At 38.5% G+C, this 13,480-nt stretch overlaps 1 protein-coding gene across 1 annotated transcript in view; it reads right to left on the bottom strand.

Moving 5' to 3' along the window:
- Positions 1-4,252: 4,252 nt before the first annotated feature.
- LOC121386309 (sulfotransferase 1A1-like) overlaps positions 4,253-13,480 on the bottom strand; it is a 27,412-nt gene continuing 18,184 nt past the window's right edge. The window contains exons 5-7 of the mRNA XM_041517169.1: positions 9,490-9,593; positions 8,009-8,183; positions 4,253-4,670 (exon numbers count right to left, since the gene is read on the bottom strand). Of these exons, the coding sequence (XP_041373103.1) occupies positions 4,555-4,670; positions 8,009-8,183; positions 9,490-9,593 (395 nt within the window). The 3' untranslated portion in view covers positions 4,253-4,554. The remainder of the gene's footprint in view (positions 4,671-8,008; positions 8,184-9,489; positions 9,594-13,480) is intronic.

Raw genomic sequence — 13,480 nt, 5'->3', positions numbered from 1 at the left:
AACCCCAAAACCCCCCAAACAAAACAAAAAAAATATATTAAAAAAAGAAGAGTATGGGCTATATAGGTCACCTGTCGTGCGACCTACTTTTAACAAAATGTAAAGTTTGTGTTGCTTAACGACGCCACTAGAGTACATTTTAAAAATTAATCATCGGCTGTTAGATGTCCAACATTTGATAATTCTGACACACAATCTTAGACGAAACCTGCTACGATTTTTCATTAGCAGCAATTCCCCCAGAAACAGGATAGCACATACCACGACCTTTAATATACCAGTTGTGGGTTGCGATTGTGAAGAAACTCAATCAAAGAATGGATACACCGCGGCGGTTTTAACAATGTTGCCTTTGGGATTCTTATGGTACAAACCCCAGGGTATTTGAACTATTGCGGCCACCTGTGCCCCAAACGACTGATACAATAATCTTCTGACACATCCCCTGGCTGTGCGATGTGAGACAGGCAGACGTGACATATTTGTGACGATTCTCTACACACGGTCAACACTTCGTGTGTTTGTATAGGATACTGTGATACCAAGACGTGCGTGCCACTTGTTTACAGCATGGGACCTTCAAACTGGGTTACAGGAGCCCAGTTTCCGCTTACTATATTAACAGGGATGTACATAGACTACTGCTGTGGATCTGTGTGTGTGTGTACGTCTGTGTGAGTGTATGTCTGTGTACGTGTCTGTGTGTGTGTGTCTATATATATATATATATATATATATATATATATATATATATATATGTGTGTGTGTATATATGTGTATGTGTATATATATATATATATATATATATATATACTATGTGTGTGTATGTGTGTGTCCGTGTGTTTGTGTATGTCTGTATGTGTGTGTATATATATATATATGTGTGTGTGTGTGTGTGCGTGTGTCTGTGTGTGACGTGGGGGTGCCTGTGTGTGTGTGTGTGTGTGTGTGTGTGTGTGTGTGTGTGTGGGAGGGGACTGGAGAAAAACCCCAATCAGGGCAAAGCAATGTCTTCTCCACCTAGATATATGAAATGGATACAAGCCAGATTTTAATCTTGATTCATATAGAGTAGGAAGAGGCGAGACGTAGCCCAGTGGTAAAGCACTCGCTTGGGCTATTTCTCGCTCCAGCCAGTGCACCACGATCGGTACATCAAAGGCCGTGGTATGTGCTATCCTGTGTATGTGATGATGCATATAAAAGATCCCTTTCTGCTAATCGAAAAGAGTAGGCCACGAAGTGGCGACAGCAGTTTACTCCCTCAATATCTATGTGGTCCTTAACTATATGTCCGACGCTATATAACCGTAAATGAAATGTGTTGAGTGCATCGTTAAATAAAACATTAAACAAAATTATAGAGTAGGACAACAACAAAGTCTCCTCACCCCCCAAAAAAACATCAGACCCACACAAACTAACAAGCAAAAAACCGCCAAGAAAACCCACACACACACAACACTCATATATTAAAAATAAATAATAATACGTACATGTTTGATAATTTGTGTTTAAAACCAGTCTTATAAATTTATCGTGTTGAATATGATAATGAATTTTATTTATATAATGATCAAAAAATAAATTAAAAAAATTCAGCCATCCTTGTCTGTTCGTGAAAAATAAGTTTATTTACCGAAAGGGCGAGGGAAAAAGAATTAATATGAATGAAGGCAAGCCTCATCTCAAAACTTATAAATATCATCACTAGCATTTTTAAACATCCATCACTTCTATAATTGTAAATATACATGCAGAGGTCCGAATAAAGACGCCATTCAACAAATTAAATTATTCGAATATTTAACCAATGTCTACATATTATACACATATAGTGTCATATTTTATCTGTATTCATGGTTTGGACGGTCGTCAGCGAATATTTGTAATTAGCCAAAAAGTATTTTGTTTATCGTAAGTAGATTTCATTAACCAGCTTAAAGGGACACCCTAGTTTCAACCCGTGAAAATTAACACGAAGTTCACAAACCTTTAACACATTTAGATAACGTTACAATTGAGTGAAAAATTAGTCTGTGACTTTGAAATGGTGAAATACCCTCTTAAAAATAGACTAAAGATCGACTCCATAACTGTCACTTGCGTTTTCAAAAATATGAGAAATGCATTTTGTGATATTAAAAACACCAGAATGACCAAAAACACTTCAAATGTATGGAAATTGATAATCTAAACCATAAAATCTAAGTAAAATATGATTTCAGTTATCAAAAATGGCTCTAATAGTAGTTTAAAAACTAGGGTATGTCACTTTATGCCATGCATATTGTACATCATGCAATTTTATAATTCATACAATCCTCCTGTAAACCACCATGTCACATATGTATTTACCATTATGTTTGTATCAACGTTGCTGAATGGCCAGAGTGAATAAACTGTTCAGTCTCAGACAGAAATTTCCACCACCTCGGGTGTACCTTTTCTACCCCACGTGTAATGAATTCTTACAATAACACACACATTGTTAATTCAAAGGCATAGAGCTGGTAGCAGGTTTCCTCTTGAATTTCCTAAACCAAATGTCACTGGTATAGCCATGATTTTCTGTTGAAGGGGGCATTGAAATATCTATAGCAGGCCTGTAGCCACGACATTGAAGGGGGCATTGAAGTATCTATAACAGGCCTGTAGCCAGGATATTGAAGGGGGCATTGAAGTATCTACAACAGGCCTGTAGCCACGATATTGAATGGGCATTGAAGTATCTATAGCAGGCCTGTAGCCACGATATTGAAGGGGGCATTGAAGTATCTATAACAGGCCTGTAGCCAGGATATTGAAGGGGGCATTGAAGTATCTACAACAGGCCTGTAGCCACGATATTGAATGGGCATTGAAGTATCTATAGCAGGCCTGTAGCCACGATATTGAAGGGGGCATTGAAGTATCTATAACAGGCCTGTAGCCACGATATTGAATGGGCATTGAAGTATCTATAGCAGGCCTGTAGCCACGATATTGAAGGGGGCATTGAAGTATCTACAACAGGCCTGTAGCCACGATATTGAATGGGCATTGAAGTATCTATAACAGGCCTGTAGCCACGATATTGAAGGGGGCATTGAAGTATCTATAACAGGCCTGTAGCCACGATATTGAAGGGGGCATTGGGGGCATTGAAGTATCTATAACAGGCCTGTAGCCACGATATTGAAGGGGGCATTGAAGTATCTATAACAGGCCTTTAGCCACGATATTGAAGGGGGCATTGAAGTATCTATAACAGGCCTGTAGCCAGGATATTGAAGGGGGCATTGAAGTATCAATAACAGGCCTGTAGCCAGGATATTGAAGGGGGCATTGAAGTATCTATAACAGGCCTGTAGCCACGATATTGAAGGGGGCATTGAAGTATCTATAACAGGCCTTTAGCCACGATATTGAAGGGGGCATTGAAGTATCTATAACAGGCCTTTAGCCACGATATTGAAGGGGGCATTGAAGTATCTATAACAGGCCCGTAGCCAGGTTATTGAAGGGGGGGGGGGGGGGTTCGTTTAGGTCTATAGTGAGGCAAGAGTTGCTTAGGGGGGTCCGGGGGCATATTGAAAAAAAAAGGTCACCGGTGGGGTGGGGATGGGGGGTGTCAACTGATCCCCACTGGCTATGGGCCTGTATTAGTGTGGTAGGTACCACTCACTGGGTTTGTAAAATACCCGGAAAAAAACAACAAGAAAACAATTGAAACTTGACTACTTTATTTAAATTACTGTACATAAACGTAGCATGAGTAAATGAAGTTTTGTTTTATTTAACGACGCCACTAGAGCACATTGATTTTTTTCTTATCATTGGCTATTGGACGTCAAACGTATAGTCATTCTGACACTGTTTTTAGAGGAAACCCGCTGTCGCCACATAGGCTATTCTTTTACGACAGGCAGCAAGGGATCTTTTATTTGTGCTTCCCACAGGCAGGATAGCACAAACCATGGCCTTTGTGGAACCAGTTATGGATCACTGGTCGGTGCAAGTGGTTTACACCTACCCATTGAGCCTTGCGGAGCACTCACTCAGGGTTTGGAGTCGGTATCTGGATTAAAAATCCCATATCTCGACTGGGATCCGAACCCAGTACCTACCAGCCTGTAGATCGATGGCCTAACCACAACACCACCGAGGCTGGTAATGAGTACATGATGTTTTAATATGGTGAGATGTGATTCAGAGTTTATTAAAACTGAAGTTGTCTTTGTACTTTGCATTAGTAACTGAAGTTCTAATATGATGAGGTGAGGTTATAAGTTTATTAATACTGTATTTAAAAAGAGTTGTCTTTGTATTTTGCATTAGTAAATGAAGTTCTAATATGGTGAGGTGGGGTTATAAGTCAATAAGTGTATTAATACTATATTTAAAGACATATTTTTGTATTTTGCATTAGCAAATGAAGTTCTAATATGGTGGGGTGAGGTAATGTATTAAAAAAAGAGTTGTGCTTATAATATAGTGAAGTGAGATGAAGTGAGGTGAGGTTATAACTTAAATATCTGTTGGGTTTTTTCCTGAAATAATTCCTACAAAATATTATGATTTAGTTATAGTGCCATGTTTGTTGCGGGTTACACCCCTTTCTTCACAGACTTTGTCCAAGTATTCACTCTGAGCCACAGTAAACCAATTCTTCCATTCGTCGGTGGTTCCTAACACAAAATTCAACAAAACAAGCTGTTAAATGTGTTACAAATAGAGTCAGCTCTATGTTCAGTCAGAGTTAGGGTTAGGATTAGGAAGAAGGAAGGAAATGCTTTATTTAACGATGCACTCAACACATTTTATTTACGGTTATATGACATCGGACATATGGTTAAGGACCCCACAGATATTGAGGGAGGAAACCCGCTGTCACCATTTCATGGGCTACTCTTTTCGATTAGCAGGTCATGGCAGAGTGTTTAACATGCACATTCAGAGCTAGCTGTTGTAGCGCACACCTGTCCTGGGCACAAGTGCCGGCCTCGGCCGTCTCTTCCATCCAGGGCAGGATTTCGATTAGCAGCAAGGGATCCTTTATATGCACCATCCCATAGACAGGATAGCACATACCACGACCTTTAATGTACCAGTCGTGGTGCACTGGCTGGAGTGAGAAATGATTTAGGTTAGGTTTAGCTGAGGGAACATAGGAAGGAAATTGTTATTTAACGATGCACTCAACACATTTTATTTACGGTTATATCGGTGTCGGACATATGGTTAAGGACCACACAGATACTGAGACAGGAAACCCGCTGTCGCCACTTCATGGGCTACTCTTTTCGATTAGCAGCAAGTGATCTTATATATATATATATATATGCACCATCCCACAGACAGGATAACACATACCAACGGGCCCACCGACGGGGATCGATCTCAAATTGACAGCGCATCATGCGAACGCTTTACCACTGGGCCATATCCTGCCCCCTGAGTAAACATAGGGCTGAGTGAACATAGAGCAGAATGAACTGAGCTGAGGGAACATAGAGCTGAGGGTTAGGGTTTGGGTTAGCTGAGTGAACATAGAGCAGAATGAACAGAGCTGAGGGAACATAGAGCTGAGGGTTAGGGTTTGGGTTAGCTGAGTGAACATAGAGCAGAATGAACAGAGCTGAGGGAACATAGAGCTGAGGGTTAGGGTTTGGGTTAGCTGAGTGAACAGAGCAGAATGAACAGAGCTGAATGAACATAGAGCTGAGGGTTAGGGTTTGGGTTAGCTGAGTGAACATAGAGCAGAATGAACAGAGCTGAGGGAACATAGAGCTGAGGGTTAGGGTTTGGGTTAGCTGAGTGAACATAGAGCAGAATGAACAGAGCTGAGGAAACATAGAGCTGAGGGTTAGGGTTTGGGTTAGCTGAGTGAACATAGAGCAGAATGAACAGAGCTGAGGAAACATAGAGCTGAGGGTTAGGGTTTGGGTTAGCTGAGTGAACATAGAGCAGAATGAACATAGAACTGAGGGAACATAGAGCTGAGGGTTAGGGTTTGGGTTAGCTGAGTGAACATAGAGCAGAATGAACATAGAACTGAGGGAACATAGAGCTGAGGGTTAGGGTTTGGGTTAGCTGAGTGAACATAGAGCAGAATGAACATAGAACTGAGGAAACATAGAGCTGAGGGTTAGGGTTTAGGTTAGCTGAGTGAACATAGAGCAGAATGAACAGAGCTGAGGAAACAGAGCTGAGGGTTAGGGTTTGGGTTAGCTGAGTGAACATAGAGCAGAATGAACAGAGCTGAGGAAACATAGAGCTGAGGGTTAGGGTTTGGGTTAGCTGAGTGAACATAGAACAGAATGAACAGAGCTGAGTGAACATAGAGCTGAGGGTTAGGGTTTAGGTTAGCTGAGTGAACATAGAGCAGAATGAACAGAGCTGAGGGTTAGGGTTTGGGTTAGCTGAGTGAACATAGAGCAGAATGAACAGAGCTGAGGAAAAACAGAGCTGAGGGTTAGGGTTTGGGTTAGCTGAGTGAACATAGAACAGAATGAACAGAGCTGAGGAAACATAGAGCTGAGGGTTAGGGTTTGGGTTAGCTGAGTGAACATAGAGCAGAATGAACAGAGCTGAGGGAACATAGAGCTGAGTGAACATAGATCAGAGTGAACATAGAGCAGAGTGAACATAGAGCAGAGTGAACATAGAACTCAGTGAACAGAGACATGATCCCTTACAAACAACACGATGACTAGAAACAAATTGAATTTTCCAAACTTGATATTTAAACAAACAGTTGAAACTAGTGCGTAAATCAATGGTAAAAAAGCTTAACAGCTGAAAATATTTCTCACTTCCTAGTAGCTTGGGTCATTGGCTTTAAAAGGGAAAGATATCACAAAGGAATGAATAAAAATTATAAAATCAGTGTCCTAGCTACCTAGCGGGCTGTTGCCCACCCCTGTAAAGATAGCCTATACCTAGCCTAAAATAAGTTAGGTGGCAAAAAACTAATTAATAATAATAATAATAAAAATACAAAATACAAAATTCAAGACACAGTAATAAAGATCTTTTTTAGGTAGAATAAATAAAACGACACCTTAAACTCAAAAAGGCACTTTGAACTAAAAAGGATTTTTTTCTGAGTGTGTAAGTTTTCTCCATTACCACCCTTCAGTTACGACCTTCTTTTTATTTATTTAAGGAATATTAACATACCCAGATCAAGGAACAATATTTCAAAATCCTGGGTAACTGGAAGTCAGTTCATGTGAGTTTTACTTAGGTAACCGGTTGATCGGTTACGTGAATATAGTTCTTGTAACTGATGAGTTAGGCCTACCTAATCCTAAAACACTTGAACTACGGTTCTGTGCTACATTGGTGGTTCTGTGCTACATTGGTGGTTCTGTGCTACATTGGTGGTTCAAATGTATTTAAAAGCATAAATTGATTTTCACTTTCATTAATGATATATGTTACTTTTAATTTTAGAATGTAATTGTTCACCACGTAACCGATTGGCGGTTCTCGTGATTTTAAAGTTGTGTAACCGACACCCGAACAGAACAATGGTTCTCGTGATTTTAAAGTTGTGTAACCGACACCCGAACAGAACAATGGTTCTTGTGATTTTAAAGTTGTGTAACCGACACCCGAACAGAACAATGGTTCTCGTGATTTTAAAGTTGTGTAACCGACACCCGAACAGAACAATGGTTCTCGTGATTTTAAAGTTGTGTAACCGACACCCGAACAGAACAATGGTTCTCGTGATTTTAAAGTTGTGTAACCGACACCCGAACAGAACAATGGTTCTCGTGATTTTAAAGTTGTGTAACCGACACCCGAACAGAACAATGGTTCTCGTGATTTTAAAGTTGTGTAACCGACACCCGAACAGAACAATGGTTCTCGTGATTTTAAAGTTGTGTAACTGACACCCGAACAGAACAATGGTTCTCGTGAAATACTGTGCCCTTCAGATTATTTTTACCACCCTTAAAACAAAATAAATAGCTTTTTAAATATAAAATACTAAAGTGATAAATTTATCAGTGACCTTTCCAAAAGTAATGTGATGCTGCATTCTCAATCCATGCGTATGTGGAGTCTTTTTTCTTGTGCGCCTCTTTAAGATTTTCAAAACTACAGGCATCAACGATGTCTTTCAACACAGTCTCTGACAAATCTAGACCCAGAAACGCAGAAAGCTTCCGTGTTTCCAGTAAAGGATCCTAAAATAAAAAATAAATCTTAAAAAACAAACAAAGACAAAGATTTTCGAGAAACCCACTATTCACGCTTTGTAGCAGGCATTTTACAAATTTTCATATTCTTCAATTGTAAACTGACTGCGAGTGTGTTCTGTGTTGTGATTGGTTAATTACATTCTTTTTCCGGGATCAAATAGACAATAACACCCGGAAAGCTAATGACGTCATTAGCAATTGAAACAGGCGAAGTTGATGGTTCAAGGGTCTACAGTTAGATTGTAGCCAGGTATTTTTTTTTCAAGAAATACCAAATATATAGTTGTTCCGTAGAAAAACAATTCAGTTTACAATGGACATAACCATATGGAGTTTTTAGATTTGCAGGTGTTATTGTCTATCTGATGCCTGCAAATGTTTCATTTTTGACTCAGGCTAACGGGATCAAATATACATTAACACCTGCAAATCTAAGAACTCCATATGGTTATCTCCTAATTATGTTAGTTTCAGACTTCCAACTGCCACGACGAAGTTGGTCTACTCGCCAATCTCATGACTTCAACGACAGTCCAGTTGCCTGTCTGAGCACTCTATCCTAACCAGACACATGTGACGCGAGCGATTATTTTAGAAATCATTTATTTCAATTGCCGTATCCTAACCATACCCGTCAGGCGATTGAAATCAATGATTTTTAAAATAATCGCTCGCGTCCAGTTAGGATACAGCTTAACAACTTGACTTCCGTCGTATACAACTTCTACGACTGACAAGTTGTTAATCTGAGCACACCAGTCGCAAGTCGAGACAAATTACAATGCAACCGCCGAGTTGGCCAACTTCATTGTGGCAGTTGACAGTCTAACCCTAGCATTAAGTATGTAATGATTATGGGGGATCGATAATTTTACAGTTATTAATTTGAGATGCATGTAGAAATAGCGAAATATGGTACTAGAAAATTTCAGAACACAGTTCATTTAACAACTGAATAACTTATTCATCGATAGTTATTTCTGTACTTGAAAATTTCACAACTGAATAACTTATTCATTGATAGTTATTTCCATGCTTGTATCCAATTAGAGTTCAAGCACACTGTCTTGGGCACACACATCTCAGCTATCTGGGCTGTCTGTTCAGGACAGTGCGTTAGTGCTTAGAGAGAAGTCAGTGTAGTGGTCTTACACCTACCCATTGAGTCGTTAAAACTCGCTCTGGGTGGGTGCCGATACCAGGAGGCGAACCCAGTACCTACCAGCCTTAATTCCGATGGATTAGCCACTACACCATCGAGACCCGTAAAGAGAGAATAACTTATACAAACCTCTTTCATATCTTCGAAGAACACGACGTGCAGGGGTATATTGGGGTAATCTTTCGTTACTTTTCGCCATTCCCGAACGTAGTGAAACCAAGATCCAAATGGAACTGAAATAGAAGCTGAAATGTGTTAAACATTCAAGGAAGGAATGAATGAATGAATGTTTAACGACACCCCAGCACGAAAAATACATCGGCTATTGGGTGTCAAACTATGGTAATGCAAGTGATGATCAACATCAATATAAAAATTCAAGATTTAAATAAAAACAGTGTAAAGAACTGTGCAAAAATACAAAAATCACAGACAGACACTAATTTTTACTCAAAACTTCAATTTTGTACTGTATTGGCCATTTTCAAAGAGAATGTTACACCCCTGCACCACGGTGAGGTTACAGCACGCGCAGGGTAACATTAAAGGAAGGAAGGAAATGTTTTATTTAACGACATACTCAACACATTTTATTTACAGTTATATGGCATCAGACATATGGCTAAGGACCACACAGATGGAGAGAGAGGAAACACTCTAGTTATTAAAGGTTTAATCTCAAAGTCACATAATAGCAACTTCCCACCTAAATTATTAATTAACTTTTGCTTTGGATCGTAAAGTTGATACCTTCAACTATATAGGTTGCATAGTACCAAAGAAGAGAGTACCGTGTCAAGGTTCGACGTGCACCGTCAAATATTTACGGAGTAAAAGCAGCTGTGGGTGTGATTGGTAGTAATATGTGACATTGATTATTTGTGCAAATACTATTATCCATTGACAATAAATAAATACACTTTTATTTGTCATACAGTTGTTATGCAGTATATACCAGAGGTTGAAACTAATGCGGGGTACCCCCAAAAATTGAACTGCAATTTTCAGCAAAAATGACAGTTGCTATTAAAAACATAAATTAAATCTCTTAAATGATACGTGACCCCCCATTTTCTTGCAGCTAGATTAGATGTGAGGTGCCACACTTTCTATTGCTGTACTTCCTGGGTGTGTTGAAACGCTGCTTATATCAGTTTTATTAGTAAACGTTAACATTATCGGCAATAGGAATTGATTTGGTCTAATGGAACCTATAGCATATATTCACTATATTATCATTATTTTATATTGTGTGCCATTTACTGTTATTTGACAGTCATAATTGCTTAATTAGGTGACACTCAGGCATGGGAGTTCATAATGACCTTGACCTTGGCATTAATTTACTGTGTACTGCTGAGAATAGAGTTTGAAAAAAAGTCTGTGCTGACCAATTGGAGATTTTGGCCCGTATTTTTTACTTAAAATATTTTAAAGCTTATTTATCCAAGGTGATGGACATGTCATATAACACTAATCTTATTTAGGATAATAAGTCTAGGCAAGATGAAATAAGCTGTTAGTAATAATTCATTTTTAGTTAAAAAATAATGTTAGCTGATATTAGGTTAAGCTTTTAGATCTCCATTAACAATGTGTATTTGAATGCAATTGGCTCTGGAATGATTATATTTAAATAACCTGATTTCTGCTGTAATTTTAACATACTTTTTAGGTTGGTGAATTATGTTTTAGGCAAATATGGGAGTTTTTACAATTGTTTTTGTGAGTTTGGCAAAAACATTAAAATCTACAGAAGTGGGTTCTGTGTAGCCATTTTGCATTCTTTTCTTTATTTGTACACAAATATAAGCTTGGTAATGATAGCTTTAGGTCAGTTCATTAAATCTTGTCCATATATTCAGTGAGTTTTCTATAGTAAAGGGTATTTGAAGTATATACCAAGTACAAGAGCAATTTTGACACATTTGTTAATCTACCTAGGAGTGTGTTAGTATTATCTTCCACTATCACCACACTTGTAAAGCTGTATTTTCAAATATTACTATGTAAATGATGTGTTACATTACAGATTGTAGTAATGCATACGATATAAATATTATATTCAGTTAAAACAGAAAATAATTAAAGAAAAATGACTTTCGCACTCTTTTGATGGATTGAATGTGCTTTTTTTTTATGACAAATAAAAAATAAAGATGTAAAACCCTAATGATAACTCTAGATATGATACATGTCTGTAAGCACCAATCACTGGAGATTATTAATAAAATATCAACAGATATATTGGTAGCTGTCAGTGGATTTAATAATGCATATATAAAAACCAACTAGGCTGATGGGTTTGAAAATATTGCATTCAGTGACTTGACATCCAAGCATAGTCCATACCTTGGGTGTTTACCCCACCATGATGTGTACCACATTAATTTACTACTATTTGTGGATGCAGTGGTGTTCATTTCAGATACCACATGTAATATGCTTTTTTTCTAGTGAAGTTCTTATCATATGCCCATTAAAGTCTTTCAAAACACAGGGTCACTGCAATAAATGAGTTTTAAGGTAATTATTTATTGGAAATGAGAGACTCTGACTATGCATGCACACACTACATATACAACTAAGCATACACAACCAACCCATAGTATGTATCTTCAAGAGTAGTATTTTTATTTATTATTTGTTTTAAATATGATACATTGCATTTGTATACAACTTTGCATAACACTGATGCTTCCTGAGGTGTACATTAAATCAGGTTGCACTGTAGGAACAACACTTTCAATTATGTTGTCACATCATATCAGAACACAGAAGATCCTGATAGTCATGAAAACACCCAATTGGACACTTTTTGAAAAATATATTTTTTTGATATAGGTTGCATAGTACCAAAGAAGAGAGTACCGTGTCAAGGTTTGACGTGCACCGTCAAATATTTACGGAGTAAAAGCAGCTGTGGGTGTGATTGGTAGTAATATGTGACATTGATTATTTGTGCAAATACTATTATCCATTGACAATAAATAAATACACTTTTATTTGTCATACAGTTGTTATGTAGTATATACCAGAGGTTGAAACTAATGCGGGGTACCCCCAAAAATGGAACTGCAATTTTCAGCAAAAATGATGGTTGCTATTAAAAACATAAATTAAATCTCTTAAATGATACGTGACCCCCCATTTTCTTGCAGCTAGATTAGATGTGAGGTGCCACACTTTCTATTGCTGTACTTCCTGGGTGTGTTGAAACGCTGCTTATATCAGTTTTATTAGTAAACGTTAACATTATCGGCAATAGGAATTGATTTGGTCTAATGGAACCTATACTAACGTGTAATTATGATAAAACACTTAGAATTTTAAATAATTTCTACTATAAAAGCTTATTACCGTTAATTTACATAATATTACTTATCATTTAAGCTTTTTGTTTAAATTATCAATTTTGGCAAATTCATTTTTTTCCTTCCTTTAAATACTCTGAGGGCAGTGTCCCCAACAAGGCTAAAGATTAGCCTATGTATTTACACGGTTGAAAAGTGAATTAATATACAACTCGTCACCACTCCACTACCCACTCGCCAATTGTTGGCAAATCCTTAAGCAGGGCTAGCTCTGCCACTCGCCAATTGTTGACAAATCCATAAACGGGGCTAGCTCTGTCACTCCCCAATTGTTGACAAATCCATAAACGGGGCTAGCTCTGTCACTCGCCAATTGTTGACAAATCCATAATCAGGGCTAGCTCTGCCACTCCCCAACTGTTGACCAATCCATAAACGGGGCTAGCTCTGTCACTCGCCAATTGTTGACAAATCCATAAACGGGGCTAGCTCTGCCACTCCCCAACTGTTGACAAATCCATAAACGGGGCTAGCTCTGTCACTCCCCAATTGTTGACAAATCCATAAACGGGGCTAGCTCTGTCACTCCCCAACTGTTGACCAATCCATAAACGGGGCTAGCTCTGTCACTCCCCAATTGTTGACAAATCCATAAACGGGGCTAGCTCTGTCACTCCCCAATTGTTGACAAATCCATAATCAGGGCTAGCTCTGCCACTCCCCAACTGTTGACAAATCCATAAACAGGGCTAGCTCTGTCACTCGCCAATTGTTGACAAATCCATAATCGGGGCTAGCTCTGTCAC

The sequence above is a fragment of the Gigantopelta aegis genome, chromosome 12 (genome assembly GCF_016097555.1).
Source record: "Gigantopelta aegis isolate Gae_Host chromosome 12, Gae_host_genome, whole genome shotgun sequence".
In the NCBI taxonomy this organism is placed as follows: domain Eukaryota; kingdom Metazoa; phylum Mollusca; class Gastropoda; order Neomphalida; family Peltospiridae; genus Gigantopelta; species Gigantopelta aegis.
Note: the sequence above shows the minus strand (reverse complement) of the source record. Positions and strands in the feature narration are given on the sequence as shown.